This window comes from Ixodes scapularis, unplaced genomic scaffold, assembly GCF_016920785.2.
Source record: "Ixodes scapularis isolate PalLabHiFi unplaced genomic scaffold, ASM1692078v2 PGA_scaffold44__24_contigs__length_19508400, whole genome shotgun sequence".
NCBI lineage: Eukaryota > Metazoa > Arthropoda > Arachnida > Ixodida > Ixodidae > Ixodes > Ixodes scapularis.
Genome location: NW_024609873.1, coordinates 4,830,547 through 4,850,126, shown reverse-complemented (window position 1 = coordinate 4,850,126; position 19,580 = coordinate 4,830,547). Strand labels below are relative to the sequence as shown.

At 47.2% G+C, this 19,580-nt stretch overlaps 1 protein-coding gene across 1 annotated transcript in view; it reads left to right on the top strand.

The window, feature by feature from the left end:
• The window catches only part of LOC8030520 (protein unc-80 homolog), a 231,893-nt gene that overhangs the window by 83,747 nt on the left and 128,566 nt on the right, over positions 1-19,580 (top strand). The window contains exons 16-19 of the mRNA XM_042293095.1: positions 3,990-4,180; positions 8,199-8,347; positions 10,998-11,142; positions 13,714-13,885. Of these exons, the coding sequence (XP_042149029.1) occupies positions 3,990-4,180; positions 8,199-8,347; positions 10,998-11,142; positions 13,714-13,885 (657 nt within the window). The remainder of the gene's footprint in view (positions 1-3,989; positions 4,181-8,198; positions 8,348-10,997; positions 11,143-13,713; positions 13,886-19,580) is intronic.

The window sequence follows — 19,580 nt, the reverse complement described above, 5'->3', positions numbered from 1 at the left end:
AATTGGGAGATAATGGAAAGAGAGATCAAACGCATGTTGGAGCTCGGGGTTATTGAACCCGGGGACAGTGACTTCACATCGCCCCTGATCCTTGTTGAAGCACCAGGGAAAGACCCTAGGCCCTGTATCGATTACAGAAAGCTAAATGCTATCACCCGGGATCAAACCTACCCGATCCCGAACATTGAGGAGAGGGTAGAGGTAGTTAGCGGGGCTAGGTTTATATCGACGTTAGACCTAGTGCGGGGCTACTGGCAGGTCCCTCTTACCGAACGGGCTAGTCGGTACGCCGCGTTTATCTCTCCCATTGGCACCTTTCGGCCGATCATGTTGAGTTTCGGCCTGAAAAACGTGCCGTTTTGTTTTTCTAGCCTTATGGATCGTGTCCTTGGAGACTTTCGTGACTTCGCCCTCCCCTATCTGGGTGACGTGGCTATTTTTTCGGATTCCTGGGAAACCCACGTGGAAAACCTTCACGCGGTTCTAGAACGGCTTCGCCAGGCGGGACTTAGCGTCAAGCCCAAAAAATGCCAGCTTGGGAGAGCTGAGGTCAGCTATTTGGGCCATGTGATCGGACAAGGTTGTCGCCGGCCCTCTGAGGTTAAGACTGCTGCAGTCGCAGAGCACCGGCGTCCCAAGACGAAAACAGAAATACGTGCATTTCTGGGGCTTTCTGGTTACTATCAGCACTACATAGAGAATTATTCGCACATAGCAAGCCCGCTCACCGATGCCCTCAGAAAATCCGAGCCGCAAATAGTTCAATGGGACGAAGCAAAGGAACGTGCGTTCAACTCGTTCAAGGAAGCGCTAACAAAGGGGCCGGTGCTGAGGGCACCAGATTACGCGACGGAATTCGTAGTGCAGTGTGACGCCAGCAATCGCGGGGTCGGAGCTATCCTGAGCCAGACCGATGATGAGGGGAACGAGCGGCCGGTACTCTACATTAGTCGAAAGCTCTCCACACGCGAAGAAGCTTATAGCGCCTCAGAGAAGGAATGTGCATGTCTTGTTTGGGCCGTTCAAAAGCTTTCATGTTATCTCTCAGGCACCAAGTTTGTCATTGAGACAGATCACTGTCCATTGCAGTGGCTACAAAACATGTCGCCCAAAAATGGCCGCCTCCTTCGGTGGAGCTTGATCCTTCAGCAATACAATTTTGAAGTAAAGTACAGAAAAGGACAGCTTAATGGAAACGCAGATGGGCTCAGCCGTAGCTTCTAGCGAAAAGGGCGAGCCTTGATGAGTTGCGGCGAATTTTCGAAATTCTCCGGGGAAAAAATTTTGTTGTGAATCGCAAGGCGTGTTCAGACTATCTCGGTGAGCCGGCTATAGTGGGGGCAATTAATCTGTTTTGTCGTTGTTGGTTTTTTTTTTTTCACGGGTGTCGGTTGTATCCAGCTTTTCAGCTTACAGTATTTCTAAGCTCTCTAGTTTATCTTCGTAGCGCAAGGGCTTTGAGGAGAACTGATGAGCTGCTTGTTTATTTTGTGATGGTCTGGTGGACTGAGGGAGGGGGCTGGGTGTTCATCGGCCCGGGGTTTGGTCTGGTGTGGTTGTTCCGTGTGTCTACCTTTTCCCAGGATGAACGAGTGCCCGAACTCCTGCCGAGAACCCGAGAGCGAAACCGCGTCTCTCGGAAGAGCGGTTGCTAACTGCTCTACCTCAAAACGCTCTCCCCGTTGCCGGAGGAGCTATTGTAAAAGGCTACGACACACCCGTACCACGTTTACGAGAGCGGCGCGTGCCCCTGGCTCCCGTCGACCAAAGCATGCTCTCGCACCGACCGGCGGCTCATGCGGGAGCTTCGGAGAAGTCGGCTCTCGAGACAACCTTTTTACAAGCTGGGTGTCCGTGTCTGTGTGTGTGCGTGTGGATGACTCTTCAGCGAGCGAGCCACCACGCCGAGAGACCCGCCACGAACTTCTTCGGCATTGGCTGGCCGTTGGCACACGCACTTCTTCCGCATTGGCTGGCACCAGGCACACAAACTTCTTCCACATTGGCTACCGAGGACCACGTAGGCCCCTGCGATTGGACAAGCCAGTGGACGGCGAGATGGGAGGCGGATATATAAAGAAAGGACACCCGTGAAGTTGTTGTGGTACGAACACTCAAAGGATGTTGTAATTAATGTAAATATAGTGTGTTCTGTTTTGCTGAGCTCGTCGCCTCCCGGCTCCTCGATCCTGTCTCCTACCCGGCACAAAGTAGTGTCGCCGGGCTGGGAGCCTTCGTTGGAACGCTCAGTCACGACACACTGTAGTCGAAGTAAACAAACACGACGACACGGGCGTTTCTGCCGTCTTGAGAGTGCCGCCACAACATCGCCGCACGAGTAGGTGGATCTTCCCTTCTAGTACGTGTTGGGTTATCGTAGCGACACACAACGAAAATTCACAGTCAAGGATAGCGCTTTTACGCGGAACGATAAGCTTCTACCACGCCGTCTCCGTCGACAATCAAAACCGATGCTATGTTTGCGGATAGAAGCAGCCGGCCGGCCGGCCCGCGACCGGCATGCAGTGCGCGCTAACACTTCTCCTTGACCTGCGATTGGTCTGTCGTTGTGGTTGTTTCCACCGTTTCCAATGTAGCGGAGGCAGCGTAGGGACGCACGCTCGTGAACGACACGTGCGTGCGTCCCTCCGTCGCTATGGCAACTGAAGCCTCTCTTTTCGCTTCTCCCCGCTTCTTCGAGCAACCTCCTTGCCCCGCGAGTGCAGCTTGCGGCTCGCGCCGTTATCTAGTGTCGCACAGGGAAGCGTGCTCTCTGCGTCGGTCAGCCGGCGCGGTCGCCGGGCTGTTCCGAAAACCGCACTATAACCGGTATTTCTCTTTGTGCACCTGCATTTTAAGTGGTATGTAATTCCATAGAGTTCTATAGGGGGCGAACTGGTGGATTAAAAAAGCCGCGTTATACCCGGTCCTGCACTATAAGCGGTTACGTTGTAAGTGGTCTATACTGTAAACGGTTTTCGGTTCAGGTTACGGTTATGGTTCGAGTCCCTTATATTTTTTGTGCCGTTCCAAAAAAACACAAAATTGGGACGCGTTTTCGGGTTTCGATTTTCTATTGAAACGCATCTTTGCACCACCCTTGGTCCTGCCTTCTGGTGACCGAGACGTGGAAAGCATGTGCGTTATTCTTCCATCCCACGAGAGAGGCGAGGCGGTAGCTTTGTGCCTTGGCCACCGGGGAGCAGGGCTGCTGGAACAAAGGTGCACTTCAGCAGCAAACTGAAACCTAGAAACGCATTCAAAGTTAGCGTCTTTTTGAAATGCTGTAAAATGCTGTACTTGCCAAAATGAGTTGATCGAGTGGTGTTCAGTGAAGCTTCGAAAGTTTCTTATTGAAGCCATAGGCTTATTTGCACTAACTAGGAAGTTAATTTTTAAATTTCATGTAATTATTTAACTATTTAGTATGTTTTCTGCTATCCCAGACGTCCACTGTGGCTGTCAGTGTGTTCCCAGGAGTTTCTTTTTTTCTCAAATTCCCTATCTCAAGAAATTTTTCAGTCTCCGCTGAAACACCCGGTATACCTACTTCAATTATGCATACAGAGGGTAATGTGCCCAACGAAAGTAATATGATATATTAGCTTCTTATTGGCGACTACAGTTGGCAAGGGTCTTATTATGTGGGTATAAATACATATAGTGAGAGAAAAACGTTTGAATTGCCGTAATGCTACAACAAAAGTTGGTCAGTTGTGGGAGGCTCATCTGCAGGAAGTATACAGTTAATCAGAAAATTATATAAATTGGTTTTAAACATAATAAAAAGCTTTTTGGAAGGCATTGATAAATATTCCTAGAATTTCCACGGCACTTCCTAAGCGGAAGAAAATGTTCACGCAGTGCAAGTTGGTGCAAAATGCCGTCGCATTTCATTGACAATCTGCGCAGCTATTTCGGCCATAACATTTTTAAGTTGCTCCAGACTCTGCAGTCATTGCAGCCTCGTGGCGCCCCCTGGTGTGCAGCCCAGAAGCGTACGAGCACGACGAGCAGTCAGGAGGGTGCCACGCACACTGGCTATGCCAACAACTTTGGAGCTGGCCCCGGGGGCGCTTCGTCCAAGGGCATCGAGGGGGTCGTGGTCACCTGCACCTTCAAGGCCCTGGTTACCCGGCTGGCACGCTGCGGGAAGGACCTCAAGAACCAGGACAACATGGTGGGGCCGAAAACAGCAGTTTCCTTTCTCTTAGTCGCCTGTCGTCTCACCCTCCTATAAGCGGCCGTTTCATAAAAAAATGTTGTTGCATAAATCGCACCTATATACTCATATGGTCGGCGTGGCGAATCAGCATTGATAATCCCGCATATGTCTATTGTGATTGCGACATATGTGCAAGCAAGAGCCAGTTTCATTATTCTCGCCAACGAGTCAAGCAAGAAACATGAAACCTTGTAGTAAATATGTGCAGATCGAGTATATACTTATAGTTGCTAAGAAACGACACCAATAATAAGGTGGCTCGTGAGACAAGCCACGTTAGCAGCGCGCGCCGCGGGGGCACTCGAGGCCGGCGAGCTCGAGAGGGAACATCGATACCAGCCGGCTCCTTTGATCAGCGGCAGAGCTCCCAGATTAGCTACTACTCCTTCCAGGCGTGTAAATAAATGAAGGGGCCAATTTGGCCACTTTATGCTTACAGAAAGAAGAAAAAAAGTGCATATAAAAAGTGCATACGTGCAGCTTTTTTTCCAGCGCCCTTGTCACGAATGTATTTTTGTGGCAGAAAATAAACTGATTTGATTTGATTTGATAATGCAATTAATGCAAAGGTTACATTAATCGCATTATATGTATATAAGTTGCACCGTTTGATAAAACATACCAGCGAAAACTTTCGAAAAAGTCTTAAGCTTAAACATTAGAAAATGCAATATTTTACTGGTAGAATAGATTCAGTTCACTCATTTGCATTGGACAGCTTGCCTGCAGCACCAAATCCTCCCCTAGTGATGGAAACAGCCTGACTCTGAGAAAATGTGTGCTCATCGCACCGTCCACACTCTCTGTCCTGCTCTCTTTAATCTGTTGTCGTGGCAACATAAAGTGCAATAAATCACCTAATCCTGCTAGAAGCACTGCAATCGTTTGCTTCCCATCTACTCGGTTTGCAACCCTAGCACACTTTTTGTTAACCGGTATGGTGGCAGCACAGGGAGTGCTGTCAGACGTCGCGTGAATCTGATACTGGGTGGGGCGATTTTTTGGCACAAAGCTTTAACAAAAGCCAACAAGCTTTCGTGCATTTGTATTTTACATCCTTTTTTCTTCTCTTCTTGCATCAGAATGGCTGACACTAACTGGTCAGGAAGCTTAATTGGCTCATTTCTCAATTTCGAGTGTATGCTACAGGATGCGGCTCTCCGAAAGCCTTCGGTCACACTGGTAAAAACCAGAAGAGACTGGCATTGTGTGGCTACCAGTAGCGGCTCCCAGGCGTTCGAAACCTCAAATTCCGAAGCGATATCACAAGGGATCTTTTTGTGCAAACCTTGAAAAGGGGTAAAGATCAAGTCACCAAACTGCCTCACACAGGGTTTGCTTATTGGGAAGGGTAGCCTTTCTGAATACCATATTTTCCGGACTATAATCCTCACCTGGTGCATAGTCCTCAGGAGAAAAGTTACGGTCAAAAATAAAAATTCTTCCTTAGATAGTCTGCACCCGGTGCATAGTACGCATGCCGTGCCTAGTCCGAATGTAAAAATGATCATGCACAGCATACTTTGACTAATGCCTGTTGTGTTAGCTCACAGAGAAGCTTGTATCATACATAATATTAATAAAATTATTAATAAAATCCTTCACGTCTTGCCACGGTGACTGATTTAGAGAAAAAACATATCCTTGTACTGCCCGCACCTATAGTAAAATTTCAACTTTTAGACATGTATAATCAGGGTGCCCAGCGACCGGGAAAACCGGGAATTGTCAGGGAAATTTTAATTAGCGGAAAAAATCAGGGAATTGTAAGAAGAATTGTCAAAAAGCGAGCCCAGTCAGGAAAAATGAGCCGGAAACGCCATCGAGTGCCCTGAGCAAAGACTGAGGACTTGGGGGCAGAAATATAGGCTATAAATTCTGCTTAGAGTGAGGCGCGGGCTCTGCTCCCCCTATGTAGAGTGTGCTACCCGATCCAAAGAGAACAACCGACAAATCCAGTCCAAGCCGTGGATTGGGTTGGATTGAGAGCGCGACTCTAAACTAGATCCAGTTAGAGCTGCTACATTTAGTAACAATTGGGAAAGCCGCAGACTCCAATCAAATCCAAGCCTTCAGCCGAAAGTATCCAAAAGTGCATCTGGCGGCCATGTTGCCATTTGGTTATTGACGTGTGTGATCAAGGAGGTTATAAATACTAGGAGGGGGCACGTTACAATATTGGTGAAGCCTAGTCATAAAAAAATGACCGCATCTCCACGTGGTGAATGATGCTGATGGGGGCGAAGCTCTGGTGGTGCTGATGATACTGATTTTGTTCATAGGTAGTGCTGATGGTGCTGATTTTATTTTATTGCTCATAGGTAGTGCTGAGTTTGCGTTTGTGTCTTGCATGCAATGCATGCAAAGTTTAATGCGATTATATACGTATTTGATCGCAGCGCCCTCTCCTGTATAGACATTGAGCGGCTACATGCAACGTTTCATCCACGACATCCCCAGCTCTTGAGTTACTACCACATCTCAGAGGCCCTTACTCGTCCTGCAGTCGTGGCCGAGGGGTTAAGGCGATGGACTAGAAATCCATTGGGGTCTCCCCGCAGAGGTTCGAATCCTGTCGACTGCGCAAACATTTTTCATTTTTTTAAGAAGACAGATGGGATGGCAACTGATGTGAGCACGGACGCCGGACGGACAAGACTAGACCCTAAGAAGCTTCGCCCCTAAAAAGTTTAAACAATATTGTGGCCAACGTGACCGCAGATCTCTCTGGTGATTGGTGCGCGTGACATGTCACGTGCGAGATGGATGGTTGATTGTAGAAGGATTCCTTGCAGGCTTCTGTGTGCTCCGTCCGGTAGGTGTTATCAGATCGAAGGCTAGCTACGGTCACGTGATGTGGTCATGTTGGGCCAAGGAGGATAGAAGGGTAAGAGAGGGCATGCGTTAGCCGCGTAGCCTCTACAAGCCATGCTCCCTTGACGCCTCGCCTCTTTCTCATTTTTTTTCTTACTCTCCTCACTTATCAGCCCAACATGACCACATCACGTGACCGTAGCTAGCCTTCGTCTAGCCTTCGATCTGATAAAACCTACCGGACGGAGCACGCACAAGCCTGCAAGGAATCCTACAATCAACCACCCATCTCGCACGTGACATGTCACGCGCACCAATCTCCAGAGAGATCTGCGGTCACGTTGGGCACAATATAGTTTAAACTTTTTATGACTAGGCTTCACCAATATTGCAACGTGCCCCCTCCTAGTACTTATAACCTGCTTGTGTTGGGCTGATAAATGAAGAGAGTAAGGAGGAAAAAGGAGAAAGAGGCAAGGCGTCAAGGGAGTATGGCTTGTAGAGGCTATGCGGCTGATGTCATGCCCTCTCCTACCCTTCTATTCTCCTTGTGTGTGGTTGAACGTCGTGTTTTCATCGTGTTTCCGGAAGTGGCCTCTTCACTGACAATGTCAGCGGCAAGAAAGTGCTCGTTTAATCGGGACTGGACGAACCCAAATATTTCGGAATATGCACGTTAGATTAGGCCCGTGCAAAATAATTGTGTGCTCAATGCCTTGTGTTGTAATGGTCATATATAATTAATTGCCTCTAGGGTTATCAAGGAATTTCACCTGAAATTGTCAGGGAAAACCTGGAAAAGTTAGGGATTTTCAAATGAATAATTTGCTGGACACCCTGATAATCCACAGACTACCGTATTTACTCGCATATTGGTCGATACGTCGTATAGGTCGACCCCCTAACTTCGGGACCCCCGAAAAAAAAAAAAAGTTGAAAAATATAATACCGGGATTCGCGTATTGGTCGACCCCCCAGTTTTGATGAGGCGATTTTTGAAAAACAGGTCGACCTATACGCGAGTAAATACGGTATAGCCCGGAAAATACAATACTTGCATCCATCTTGGGTCATTGGCCAACTCTTGCGGTCGACTAGAGGCAAATTGCCTCCACTCAGTCGAGAGGGGCAGGGGCCAATCTCGGCATCCTTTGTGCAGTCGCTGTACTGTGACCTGCGCCAGCTCATGAGCTACGTTCACGACAACCATGGCGGCATCTTTCGGAGAGTGGCTCTGAGCGGGATGCTGGACAGTGCAGACCGGCCCAACAAGAAGAAGAACTACGTCCCAGGCACCAGGATTGTCAGGTGCCCCTCGTTCACTTGTTCCTGTATTTTTTCATCCAGTATATTGCAAGACGGCTGTTGCTTGTAACACAGTATGTGTTTTATCAGCCGATTTTCATGCAGTTTTGTAGCATTTAACTTGAATGAAATTCCAACACCGAAAAGTGTTATGCCCGTATAAAAAGACTGAGATCCTCTGGCAGGATTTTAACTCATCATCTTGAGAGAGTGAGTCCAGTGCTTTGCCTACTGAGCTATCCGGGGTCAATGGTCAACGCATGCAAAAGCAAACTCGGTGGCGCGGCGCGCAAAGGCGCGGTCGCGCGCTTTGCCACCTTGCTTGTCATGCTGCGCCATCTCAAGGCGTGTGTCAGAAATGAGAGCCAATCTTCAATAGGCGGCATTGTTCGGACTCCCTTCTCTTCCCTGGAAGGCCCATCGCACATTTTGTGCTCAGCAGTCTTTGTTGGCGTGATCAAGCTTATATAATTGAAAAAAGGTTTAAGTTCAGTTGTACCAGTTAAGTTCAGCTCCACCAGTTCAGTTCCACCAGATGAAAGCATGATACGTAAAAAAATATAAAAATATGCAATAGATTGGAAGAGTTCCAGGGATACCTGATTGGTGATGCCAGCTTGTCATCTTGCCTAAAGCACTGGATGAATTTGAATTTTCAATCAATCAATAATTTTTATTTGCATCTGTACAATAATGCAGGCACTGAAGGCATAAACAAAAAGCCGACAGATGTCGGCTTGACGATGTTCACGCCCCCTTTTTTAGCAAACGGCAAGCAATCGAAAAAAAAAAAAGTCAAATATTCAAGAAAAGTAATTACTGTAGAAATAGTCAAAATATTTGTTTAAAAGTGGGCTAAACATTACGATGTCAAGGAAAAACAAATGCACTCTATATTCTAAAACACAATTGTATGACATCAATATTCACAGAAACATGAGTTTCAAAGAATGAGATGGTAAATGTTCGATGATAATGTTATTTTCAATTCAGTGATTTAGTAAAAAAGGAAGACAATGTTTTAGCATTTGAGTTCCATAGGTGGTTCGACTGAATAATATCTTCCATACTTCGTGACATACCTTATAAGGTCTAATATTTATTCTTAATTCTGATATGTTACTAATGTCAAGCGTCTTTTGTTTAATACTTGCTATATATTGAATAAGTAAAGTGTACTCATACAGTTTGTTTAAGGATAAAACATTCAATGATTTAAGCAATAGTTTCGTGTGGGTTGATTGTGGTACATTAATTATGGCTGGAATTGCCTTCTTTTGAAGGATCGTTAGCTTGTCTAAGTTAGTTGTGGTTGATGTGCCCCAGACCAAGTGACAATAATTCAAATGTGACATGAATAAAGAATTGTAAATGAGAAGCTTAATTTTAACTGATAAACTAGAACGGAACTTGTTGAGAATGTCGACAACACTTGAAATTGTTTTTATTACAATTTCAATGTGGGAGTCCCATGACATGTTTTCATTAAACATTACACCTAAGGTTTTTACATTCGGGACGACTTCAGTGCTAGAGGGGCCAAGTTTAAGGCACAAGTCATTATTTACCGATTTATTGTGTGGCTTAAAAATAATCGCTTTTGTTTTCGATGTATTAATTAGTCGAGAGTTTGCTTCGCTCCATTCATGTAAATATTCCAATGTATTGTTAGTCGTTTCTGCAAGTGTGTCGATAATGTTAGCTGAAAAAAGTAGTGTTGTGTCATCAGCGTAAATGATGAAAGTGGTGTTTGGGCTAATCGTTACAATGTCGTTCATATAAATTTTATGAACAAATACCGCCAAGCTGGTGCACGCTGGGACGTACTTGAGCCAAAAAGGCAGAGCGTCTCTGCCAACCTAGTTTGGCGTGGCCGCACAACTCCGGCATTTACAGTAGACCAATAGGAGCACGCTCACAAACGGTGGCACATTACATTAATAAGAGCATGCGCATGTGGGATGTGCCATGAGCCAAAAATGGTGGCGCGTTTCCGGCATCCGATAGGAGCGCCTGCAACACGATGTAACGATGGCAGTACTTGGATAAGTGAGGGTATTCAGTGTTTTACTCTTGCGAAACGTGGTTACAAGAGAGTGGCTCACACTCCAACACTGATGTGTGATCCAGTCTATACGTGCAGGATAAACTACTGTGTGAGTGTTCCACTTTATTTATTCCTGCCAAGAGTATTATCGGTTATTGTGCTTTGTCTGATCTTACGCTTTTGTCGCGGTCCACTCAAAAGCGTAGCAACCAGATTCTACCCTATCTTAAACCGACAGTCTCCCCAGGCGTGCCGGCCAGAGTTTGCGTCTCTTGCATACTCTTTGTGGTTCTTCTGATTTGCTGCGGCGTGCAAATGGGTGGAGGGAGAAGTGCCCTCCTAGCTGCGTTAACACGCTAGCTCATGAGTTGGTTTTTATAACGAAAATCTTTGCATCAAAAATTGACAAACATAGGGCTGCGGCCATTGGCCAAGGCCACGCTCAGTGATGCGTGACCGTGACATATCCTGTTCATGAAAAACTTGTTTTGTTTTGTGATGATTCTAGCTGAACATTGACTTGTTGCAAGAGTGTGCGTATGTGCTCGAACTCACAAATGCTCGTTGAAATTAGCTCGAATCAAACTGAGTTTCATGTTTCTGCAGGCACACAAAGTCTCTGGAGCACGAGGAAATGAGAGACCCTTTGTTCTCGTCGAACGTGTTCATCATCGACGAGACTGCGGTTGAAAAGAGCAGCCGAAAGTCCTTCTTCCGCAAGAGAGGTGTGAGGAAGGTGCCCAGTGCCCAGGTATTGAGCCCTGCTTCATCTGCTTTCTTTGGAATCATTGGCAGAAGTCTCATGGCTCATCGCTCAATGCTAGGGCGAACATGCTTCTCAAAGTAGAAGACAAGACATCAAGGGGGAAAAAGGAGGGGAGAGGCAAAGCGAGACAGAAAGAAAAAGCTTTGCTACTATACAATTCGCCGTGAAAATGCTCGCTTTCCTCGGGGGGAGTACAGAAGTACCTCGCTTACTTCATTCTTTAAATCCTCAGCATAGAAAATTTAGAAATATGGAAGAGTGCCCCCAGGCACATGTCTGTGTGAACAAAACTTATTGGCAAGTGGAGCCACAGAAAAAGCTAAAAATAGTACTTTAGTCGAGACAACATTTTTATACTACCGTAAAATACCGGGCAAGTCCCCACTCATACATTGGAGATAATCGTAAAAAAATGGGGGATGGGCACTCGTCCGGTCACATACTATAAATGTACTGTGCATATTTTCTCAGATCTTACAAATTTGGTAATGGGCACTTAATGTGGAATGGGGCGGATCCGCAATATTTTATGGTATGTTCATTCTGATACACTGTCACTAGTAAGCATTGTTTGTTTTCTTCCACTCGCGTGGTACTGATTTTGGAAGTTCCCACGAAAACTGGGCATATGGCTTTATTCGAACAAAATGATGGAATGACCAGTGTGAACCTCTAAAGTGGGACTATCCCAGCCAAAATGGGGTGTCTGGTAACTCTACTGAATGCTAACTTACTTAACATCTACAGGCTGTTTTTGTTAAACTGGAAATATATTCCTAAAGAAAAAGTACAATATTTTTTGGACTATAGTCCACACCCAGTGTATAATCTGAAAAAACAAATTTTGAGCAAAAAGAGAAAAAAATACTTTTTATGCATAATCTGCTGCCAGAACACCTTGAAAACATATACTTTATTAGCGCACAGAAAAGCCTCTATTGTACTGAAATCATCATTAACATACTCTCTCATTCACAAAGTTCATGATGTCTCGTCATAATGAACAATCTTGAAAACAAGTTATTTTATAGTTTGCACCTGTATGTAGTCTGTACCGCGTAAACAACTTTAATGTGAAACATTCTTTGGCTAGGTGTTTGGCATCTCGTGAAGCACAGATAAAAGCGTGGCCGCGAGGTTCGACACTGATTTGTTGATGGGTGAAAGAGGAGGAGTGAGGTGCCCGACGCTGATTGGTGGGGAGGTCATTGACCAGAGGAGCTCGGCCACCTGTGCTTTCTGAGGGAGAGGAGCTCGCAAGTATGGAAGGCTCTGGAAGATTGCCAGGTTTATCAGCCCAATTAGCGGTAGTATTGCTTCACTATCTGATGAAGGGCTCCGTGGACATAGACATCTGGCATCTGGAAACTCGGGAGTATCTCTAAACGTTTGTAATGCTAGAACGTTTGATGTGTGCAACAGAGTCGCCTACCAATTTGCTATATTAAAACTGTATAGTCCGTGAAATTAAGTTAGAAAACTACGGTAGACCTGAGACCAGTGATGTATTAATGCAGAATGTGTTATATGGCTGGCTTCTAGCCACTTAGAGTTACACACTCTCCTAATGGAAGAGCATCACATGATTGGTGCATCAGCATTCAGCTAGGACTCGTGTCATGACTGATCGGATACGAGATGCTGACACTCCGTCCGTCCCGTCCAGCACTACAGCTTTGTCGTCTACGAGGTGTTGGAAGAAACTGGCTTGCACGTCCTAGCTTTCGTTAAGCCTATAGCCACGAAATGAGCTACGCTTGTAGTATCGGCACTCCATTCTTCGCAGAGAGGGCGCAATTGCCAATTTTGTGAAGTAGCAAATCAGTTGTTCAGCAGGTTGACCTCTTTGTGACTGTAAATAAACAACTAGTATTCTCTCTCAATTGGCAATAGTTACCATTTGAAGATGTGCAGCTTCCTGAGCTTGAGATGTGCCGCCAGGCAATATTGTTTTTATTCTTTTGCGGACTGTTTTAAGATTTTGAGAGGACAAAGGGAAAAGCGTTCCCTGCGATATCGGACAAAGCTTCAGACAACTGGCAACCGTGGTTATAAACGCCAAGATTGCTGAATTGAAGCCGGGGGGGGAAAGGTGGGACCAGAACGCGGCAAACCCTGGGCGCTGACGTCGGCAGTCCCGAGAGAAAGAACGAGAAAGAGTGACAGAAGAGCAGAGAAAGAAAGCAGACAAAAGGTTAAGCTTGTTTTTTTCGCCGCAGCAAGTTGAAGTTGCAGAGTTCCTGTCAACTTTATTTCGTTTAATAAAATGCGCAATTCCGGCTTTTTTTTTGCGAAGTAAGCTAGAAAAGAACAAGGTACAGACCTTAACGGTGATGTTTTGCTGCGTCTTTGTGTACATTAAGACGTCACCACTGATACGGGCTTATCGGGACCGCCAACTGGTACCGCCGATGTCCACGTCTATGCCCCGCCGTTCCCAAGCAGCCCCAATGCGTGGGACCTTTCCCTCTAGATAATTATGTTAGCTCTATGTCATAGCTTACTTAGAGGGTCTAGCTAAGCATATACTCTTTGGGACGCCCTCTTTGCTTCCAGAGCATTCTGGACGAGAAGGAGGACGTCTCTGCGTGCCCGAGCCCCCTGCCGGGGCAGACCACCCCGTCGTTTCCCCGGCAACACCGGGCCCTGTCCGCCAGGCTCAGTGTTTCGGAAGGAGACAACATTTCCCTCACCCCCAAGCACAGCAAGGGCTCCAAGTTTCCCCTGGGTGCGTCTCTTTCGTCCATGATTGCCGACAGTCCCTGGATCACGGTACGACGCCAATGGGACATAGTCTGACGCCAACCAGAGCCGTGTATGGGGAGAGTTTGGTCAGTCTATGATATCTCCGCCGTAACGCTCTCCTCCGGAGTGAGCCAATCAGCACGCGGCGCAGAGCGAGAGGCATGAGCTCATGCGCGTGAACTCCCGGCTGCTCCCAGCTGAGCGGGGAGGGCCGCCATTTTCGCTCATTCTCCCAGCGGAATGCGTGGGATCGGCATCTAAATCTCGATTATTTCCTTTTATATCGCTGGCTCGGGCAAGAAAATGACATACAGTGTAGACTGCATATAACGTATGTCGCGGGAGTCGCGAAAATCCGCACTATAAGCGGTACCGCGCTATAACCAAAACATCAATTTTTCAGGCCAAAATACATGCCATGAGACAACTTACCTTTGTAAAAGAATTTATTTTATGTTAGATGAAAAATAAAGCTTAGTTTAAGGAAAGTCTTTATTTCACCAGACTATAGTACAGTTCTGTCTCAAGTGTGTCACACATTTTGAAAGAAATGAGCGGCTTTTGCCTGGCGCAGCCTTTTAACGGCGTCGCGGGTTGCGGACGGACGTTGCGAGCGTTCAGGATTGCTAATCCTAATCACTTTTCTCCGATGATGAAAACGCGTGAAAATTCGCATCCTTCATACGGTACGCGCCAGTAATACCTTCAACTTGAGCACACGCATGAAATGCGCCAAATAAGAAATCCGGGCGATGTTCGAGGACACAAATGCTTAGAAAGCACCACTGTAGTCGAAGTAAACAAACACGACGACACGGGCGTTTCTGCCGTCTTGAGAGCGCCGCCACGACATCGCCGCACGAGTAGGTGGATCTTCCCTTCTAGCACGTGCTGGGTTATCATAGCGACACACAACGAAAATTCACAGTCAAGGATAGCGCTCTTACGCAGAACGATGAGCTTCCACCACGCTGTCTACGACGATGATCACAACCGACGCCATGTTTGCGGATAAATTTAGAAGAAGCCAGCCTGTGACCGGCAAGCAACGCGTGCGAACACTTCTCCTCGACCTGCAATTGGTCTGTCGTTGCGGTTGTTTTCCAACGCAGCGGAGGTACGCACGCACGTGAACGGCACGTGCGTGCGTCCCTCTGTCGCTATGGCAATTGAAGCCTCTCTCTTCGCTTCTTCCCGCTTCTTTGAGCCACGCTTCGAGCAACCTCCTTGCCCCGCGAGTGCCGCTTGAGGCTAGTGCCGTTATCTAGTGTCGCACAGGGAAGCGTGCTCGCTGTGCCGGTTGGTCGGCGCGGTCGGCGGGCTGTGCCAAAAACCGCACTATAACCGGTATTTCCCTTCGCGCGCCTGCATTTTAAGTGGTATGTAATTACATGGAGTTCTATGGGAGGCGAACCGGTGGTTTCAGAAAACCGCGTTATACCCGATCCTGCACTATAAGCGGTTATGTTGTAAGTGGTCTATACTGTACTGTTATTCCTCGGTGGGTTAAAAAGCTAATAAATGAAGATTTTTCGGCGTATGGCCTGAAACTTTTATTCAGGCGAAAAATAAGTCTGCTCGTAGCAGACGACGGACGCGTAGCCTCAGCAGTGTTCTTCTCCGAATAGTCTCCGACAGCGTTGCGAAAAAATGGCGGTCGTCTCTTCTCTGCTCCCTTCTTTCTCTCTCACTCCTTCGGCCCTCTCTTCCCTTTCATTTACTTTTCTCCTCTCCGGCACCTTTGTCGCCACACCCACTGGCCAAACTCTCCCAATATACGGCTCTGACGCCAACATGACACGGTCCGACGCCAATATGACATGGTCCGACTCCAATATGACACAGTCCAATGCCGATCTGATGCAGTCCGACTCCAATTTTTTGTTAGGTAGATCTGTCCTGGGGGCTGTAAACTCCTACTGCTGCTGAACCGCCCTCTCAGGTCTTATTGCCTCGTCATAGGCTCGGTCAAACGTGAGCGTTTTCTCTGTGGAAAGCCGTCGCTGCAGACGCTCGTCCTGCACCCTGCACACCAAGCGGTCTCTGAGCATCACATCCATCGGTGACATAGCGGACGTCTCGAAGCTCGCTGCTGCTTTCTTGACGCTCTTTCTTTTGTTTCTGTCACAAGTTGGCCGATTGAATCTTGTGTTTTCAGTTTTACGCTTGTCGATCCTTTGTCATCCGCAACAATATACACCACCACTGTCCATCGAGCATGATTGCCTTGCTGCGACCAAAAGAAGACTGCACTCTTCTATAGAGAGTGGTGAAAAGAAAACTGGACGCTCCGCTTGCTCCGCCCAGCATGGTTGTGTTTCGATTCCACATACAGTCGAGCCCAATTATATCACACTCGGGTATTTCGAATTATTGTTTATATCAAACAATCCAAACATTCCCTTGAAAATCACATGTAATACTAGTATAATTGCCTTGTCTTTTTGTATTGAACTACCATAAGGGTGACACTCGATACAGGGAACAAAGTTTGGTTGGATCGCTTGGATCCCTTGCGTTGAGGGGCTGGCAGACTGCCAAGCCAGAATACACGGGGTAAGATATGCAGCCAAAGAGCAGTTGTAAAAAAAGTTTTAAAAATAAACAAAAAAAAAAAGTAGGGATTGCAAAAGCAAGGGGAAGGGCACGTGGGTGCGTGCATAGGGAGAGCAGGGAGTGCTTGCTGTCAGAACGTAGCCTGTGCCCTTTCCCTGAACATTGCTGATGCTGCGGGACTCCCCAGCCCCAAAATAAAATTATCAAAAAAGAAAGAAAAAAAGGTTTTCGCAAGGCAAGTCGAGTGTGGGCAACAAGGGTTGTGCAATCACACTTCCAACCCCTTATCTTTGTTTACCTTTTTCTTTTGCCGTTATTGCTTTGTTGATTTTCTTTTCTTTTGCCTTTTTTGTTTGTTTTGTTCTTGCTTTTGTTTTGTTTCTTGCTTAACTTTTTTTATGACTTTCTTTTTATGAGTCGCTTTTCCATTTTTCTTTCATTAATTTAATTATTTTTGTGTTTTTTCGCTTATGCTGGCGGTGTTTGTGGTCTCCGCCAACTACGCTCTACTGTATTTAGGGGCTCTTAATTGCTCTATTTGTTAAGCCCTTGTTTGTCGCGACCTTCGGCATTAGCAGAGACGCTAGGAAATTTAAACTCGAGCTTAATTTAACATACATCAATATATTGATATATCGAACAATTTTACGATCCCCTTTGAATTCAATATATCCGGGTTCAACTCTAGCCTCCGCCGTTAGGATCGGGTTCCATGTGTGTGGTCACTCTAACAATCGCCGCCCCATTGGCCTGTGCTTCGCTCGTCTCCCAAGGAGTGAGACGACGCAACAAAAAGACAGCGAATGGTTTACTGTACTTCCCAGTTGCTTGTCCTCGAGAGGCGGTAGTCCGGGCCCGCCGATCCTGGTTGTTGCCCGTCGTTCAGAGCTCACAGTCGGAGTCCGTGCCTGCAGATCGGCTTTCCCACGCCAGCACTGCGTAGGCTAGCTGTTCCAAGCCATCAAAGCCCGAGTCTTGCTTCGGAACGACTCTGAAATCATCACGGCCTGGGCCGGTATGGCCAGGGCTTGCCGTTCCCGCCGGTCCTGATCCGAACCTCGCTGGTAGACCGCTCCAGGGATCGCCATGGGCCAGACCGGCTGCGTCGTTCCTGCCCGGCCCCAGCCTCGTGCAGCCCGCCCTGTCACGCACTAGCTCTTGCGTCTTCGGCCGACCGCTTCTCACGTGCGCTCTGCTTTGTCGTCGTCCACCCTCGTCTCCCACACGTTGTTGTTGCTTTAAATAGTATAAAGTGTATTGCAGGCAATTTAAACCACAATGGTATGAGAAAAGGTACACACTGACAATATATGAAACTGTGTTAGGTTTTATAAAATATAAATGATAGAAACAACGCAGAAAAAACAGGAACATGTTGCCAGCTTTGGCTTTTCACATAGCTTACCAGCGGATAGCGCCAACAATCTGTTAACATAGATGGAATTAGGAGGGCGTGTCGGTTAAACACCTTGGCATGTGAACGCCAAACGAGACAAGGGACACACAAAAACAAGTCAGACACTGACAGTGTTCCTGTCTGCGACGCTGTCCCTGTCTGACGTGTTTTTGTGTGTCCCTTGTCTCCTTTTGCGTTTGCATACCAAGACAATTTGTTTACGTTCGTTGATGTTGCATTTGCAATGAGCAGTCGGTAGTACAGCACACCACACGTCACATTTGACGATCACGTAAATACTGGCAATAATAATCGCTGGAGAAGGGGAACCATGGGGACGAAGGACAAACACAATTCTTCAAACACAGCTAGGTGACTGGTGCGCGACCGAAAAAATCCGCCTGGTCCTGGTATCGAACCAGGGACCTCTCCATTTCCAGTGGAGGGGTCCCTGAACTATAATAATTCCTTCTCCAGGGATTATTATCGTCATTCTTGTCCAGCTTGCTTGGACCTTTGCAGTAATTGCATTATCAATGTAAATACTGTATTTTCTTATTTTCAATCATTTCGCCTTCATGATGTTTGCGATTTTCATGTCGTGTTAAATTTTGCAGAACCCATTTGTCGGGGCAAGTAGTGCCCCGTGCGCACTGAGTGAAAAGGCTGCGAGCTGATCGTCGTGCGAAGGTCGGGGCCTACAAGAACGCCTCCCTAATATTCTCACCCCATTGGTGGCCATAGCTTCCAGTCTCTTGCGGTCTTCCATGCCAAACCCGTGGAAGCCGTCGTGAAAAAAAAAAGGACGTTCACAATTCCCTGTAGTGCTGAATTAGAGCGCAGCTCTCGAGGAGGAGGGTGTGCCCCTCTTCCTCCTTTCCTTCTCTCTTCCTGCCTTCCTCCTCCTCCCTTCCTCCTCATGTCACTTGTGACGTTTGTGAAGGTCACTGTGAAGGGCGTGACCTTCGTCGTGACCTTTGTAATATCACTTGTGACCTTCGTGATGGCCTCTTGAAGGTCGTGACCTTTGTGACCTCACTCGTGATGGCCTTCTGAAGATCACTGAAGGTCATGACCTTCACGAGTGACCTCCGTGACGTCACTCGTGACCCTCGTGACGTCACGTGTAATGTCATTATGATAAAAGTCCCATAACGCAATGTGCGGTAGCGCTGACGGCGACGTCGCTCAAGCCAAAAACGGGTGCCTAAGAGCTGCGCTCTAAAAGTCTAGCCACAGATGGCCCCGGTACAAAGCCTGGAAGGTATGGAGCCTGGAATGCGTCTCCGACTGGTGTGTCTCAGATGTCCATCTCATAACCTCGTACAAGGATCGTGTTGTCACCAGCCAAGATCCTTGCGGTGTCACATCAGTGGTGGTGGATGTGGCAGACGGCCGTTCTGCCGCAGGTTGCTCTGCATCTTGACAGTCCACACAAACTTTAACTGTAGGATTTGGGACGTCGCAACTACCTTACCGAAAGGCACGCAAACAACACTTGGAGCCGAGAGGAACTTGGAGTGCCATTTTTTATGGCGCTGATACTTCGAACTTGGTCTCGTATCTTCTATCTTTTATGTGCGCTTCCTTGTACAGCAGTGACGACGGTGACACGTTTGTTTGGGATTTTTGCCAGCATTTTTATGACCGACTGCCAGAATTGCGATGTCAGACAGAGCGCCACACGATGGCTTTTGTGACGTCATCTATTGACGCTTCGGGACCA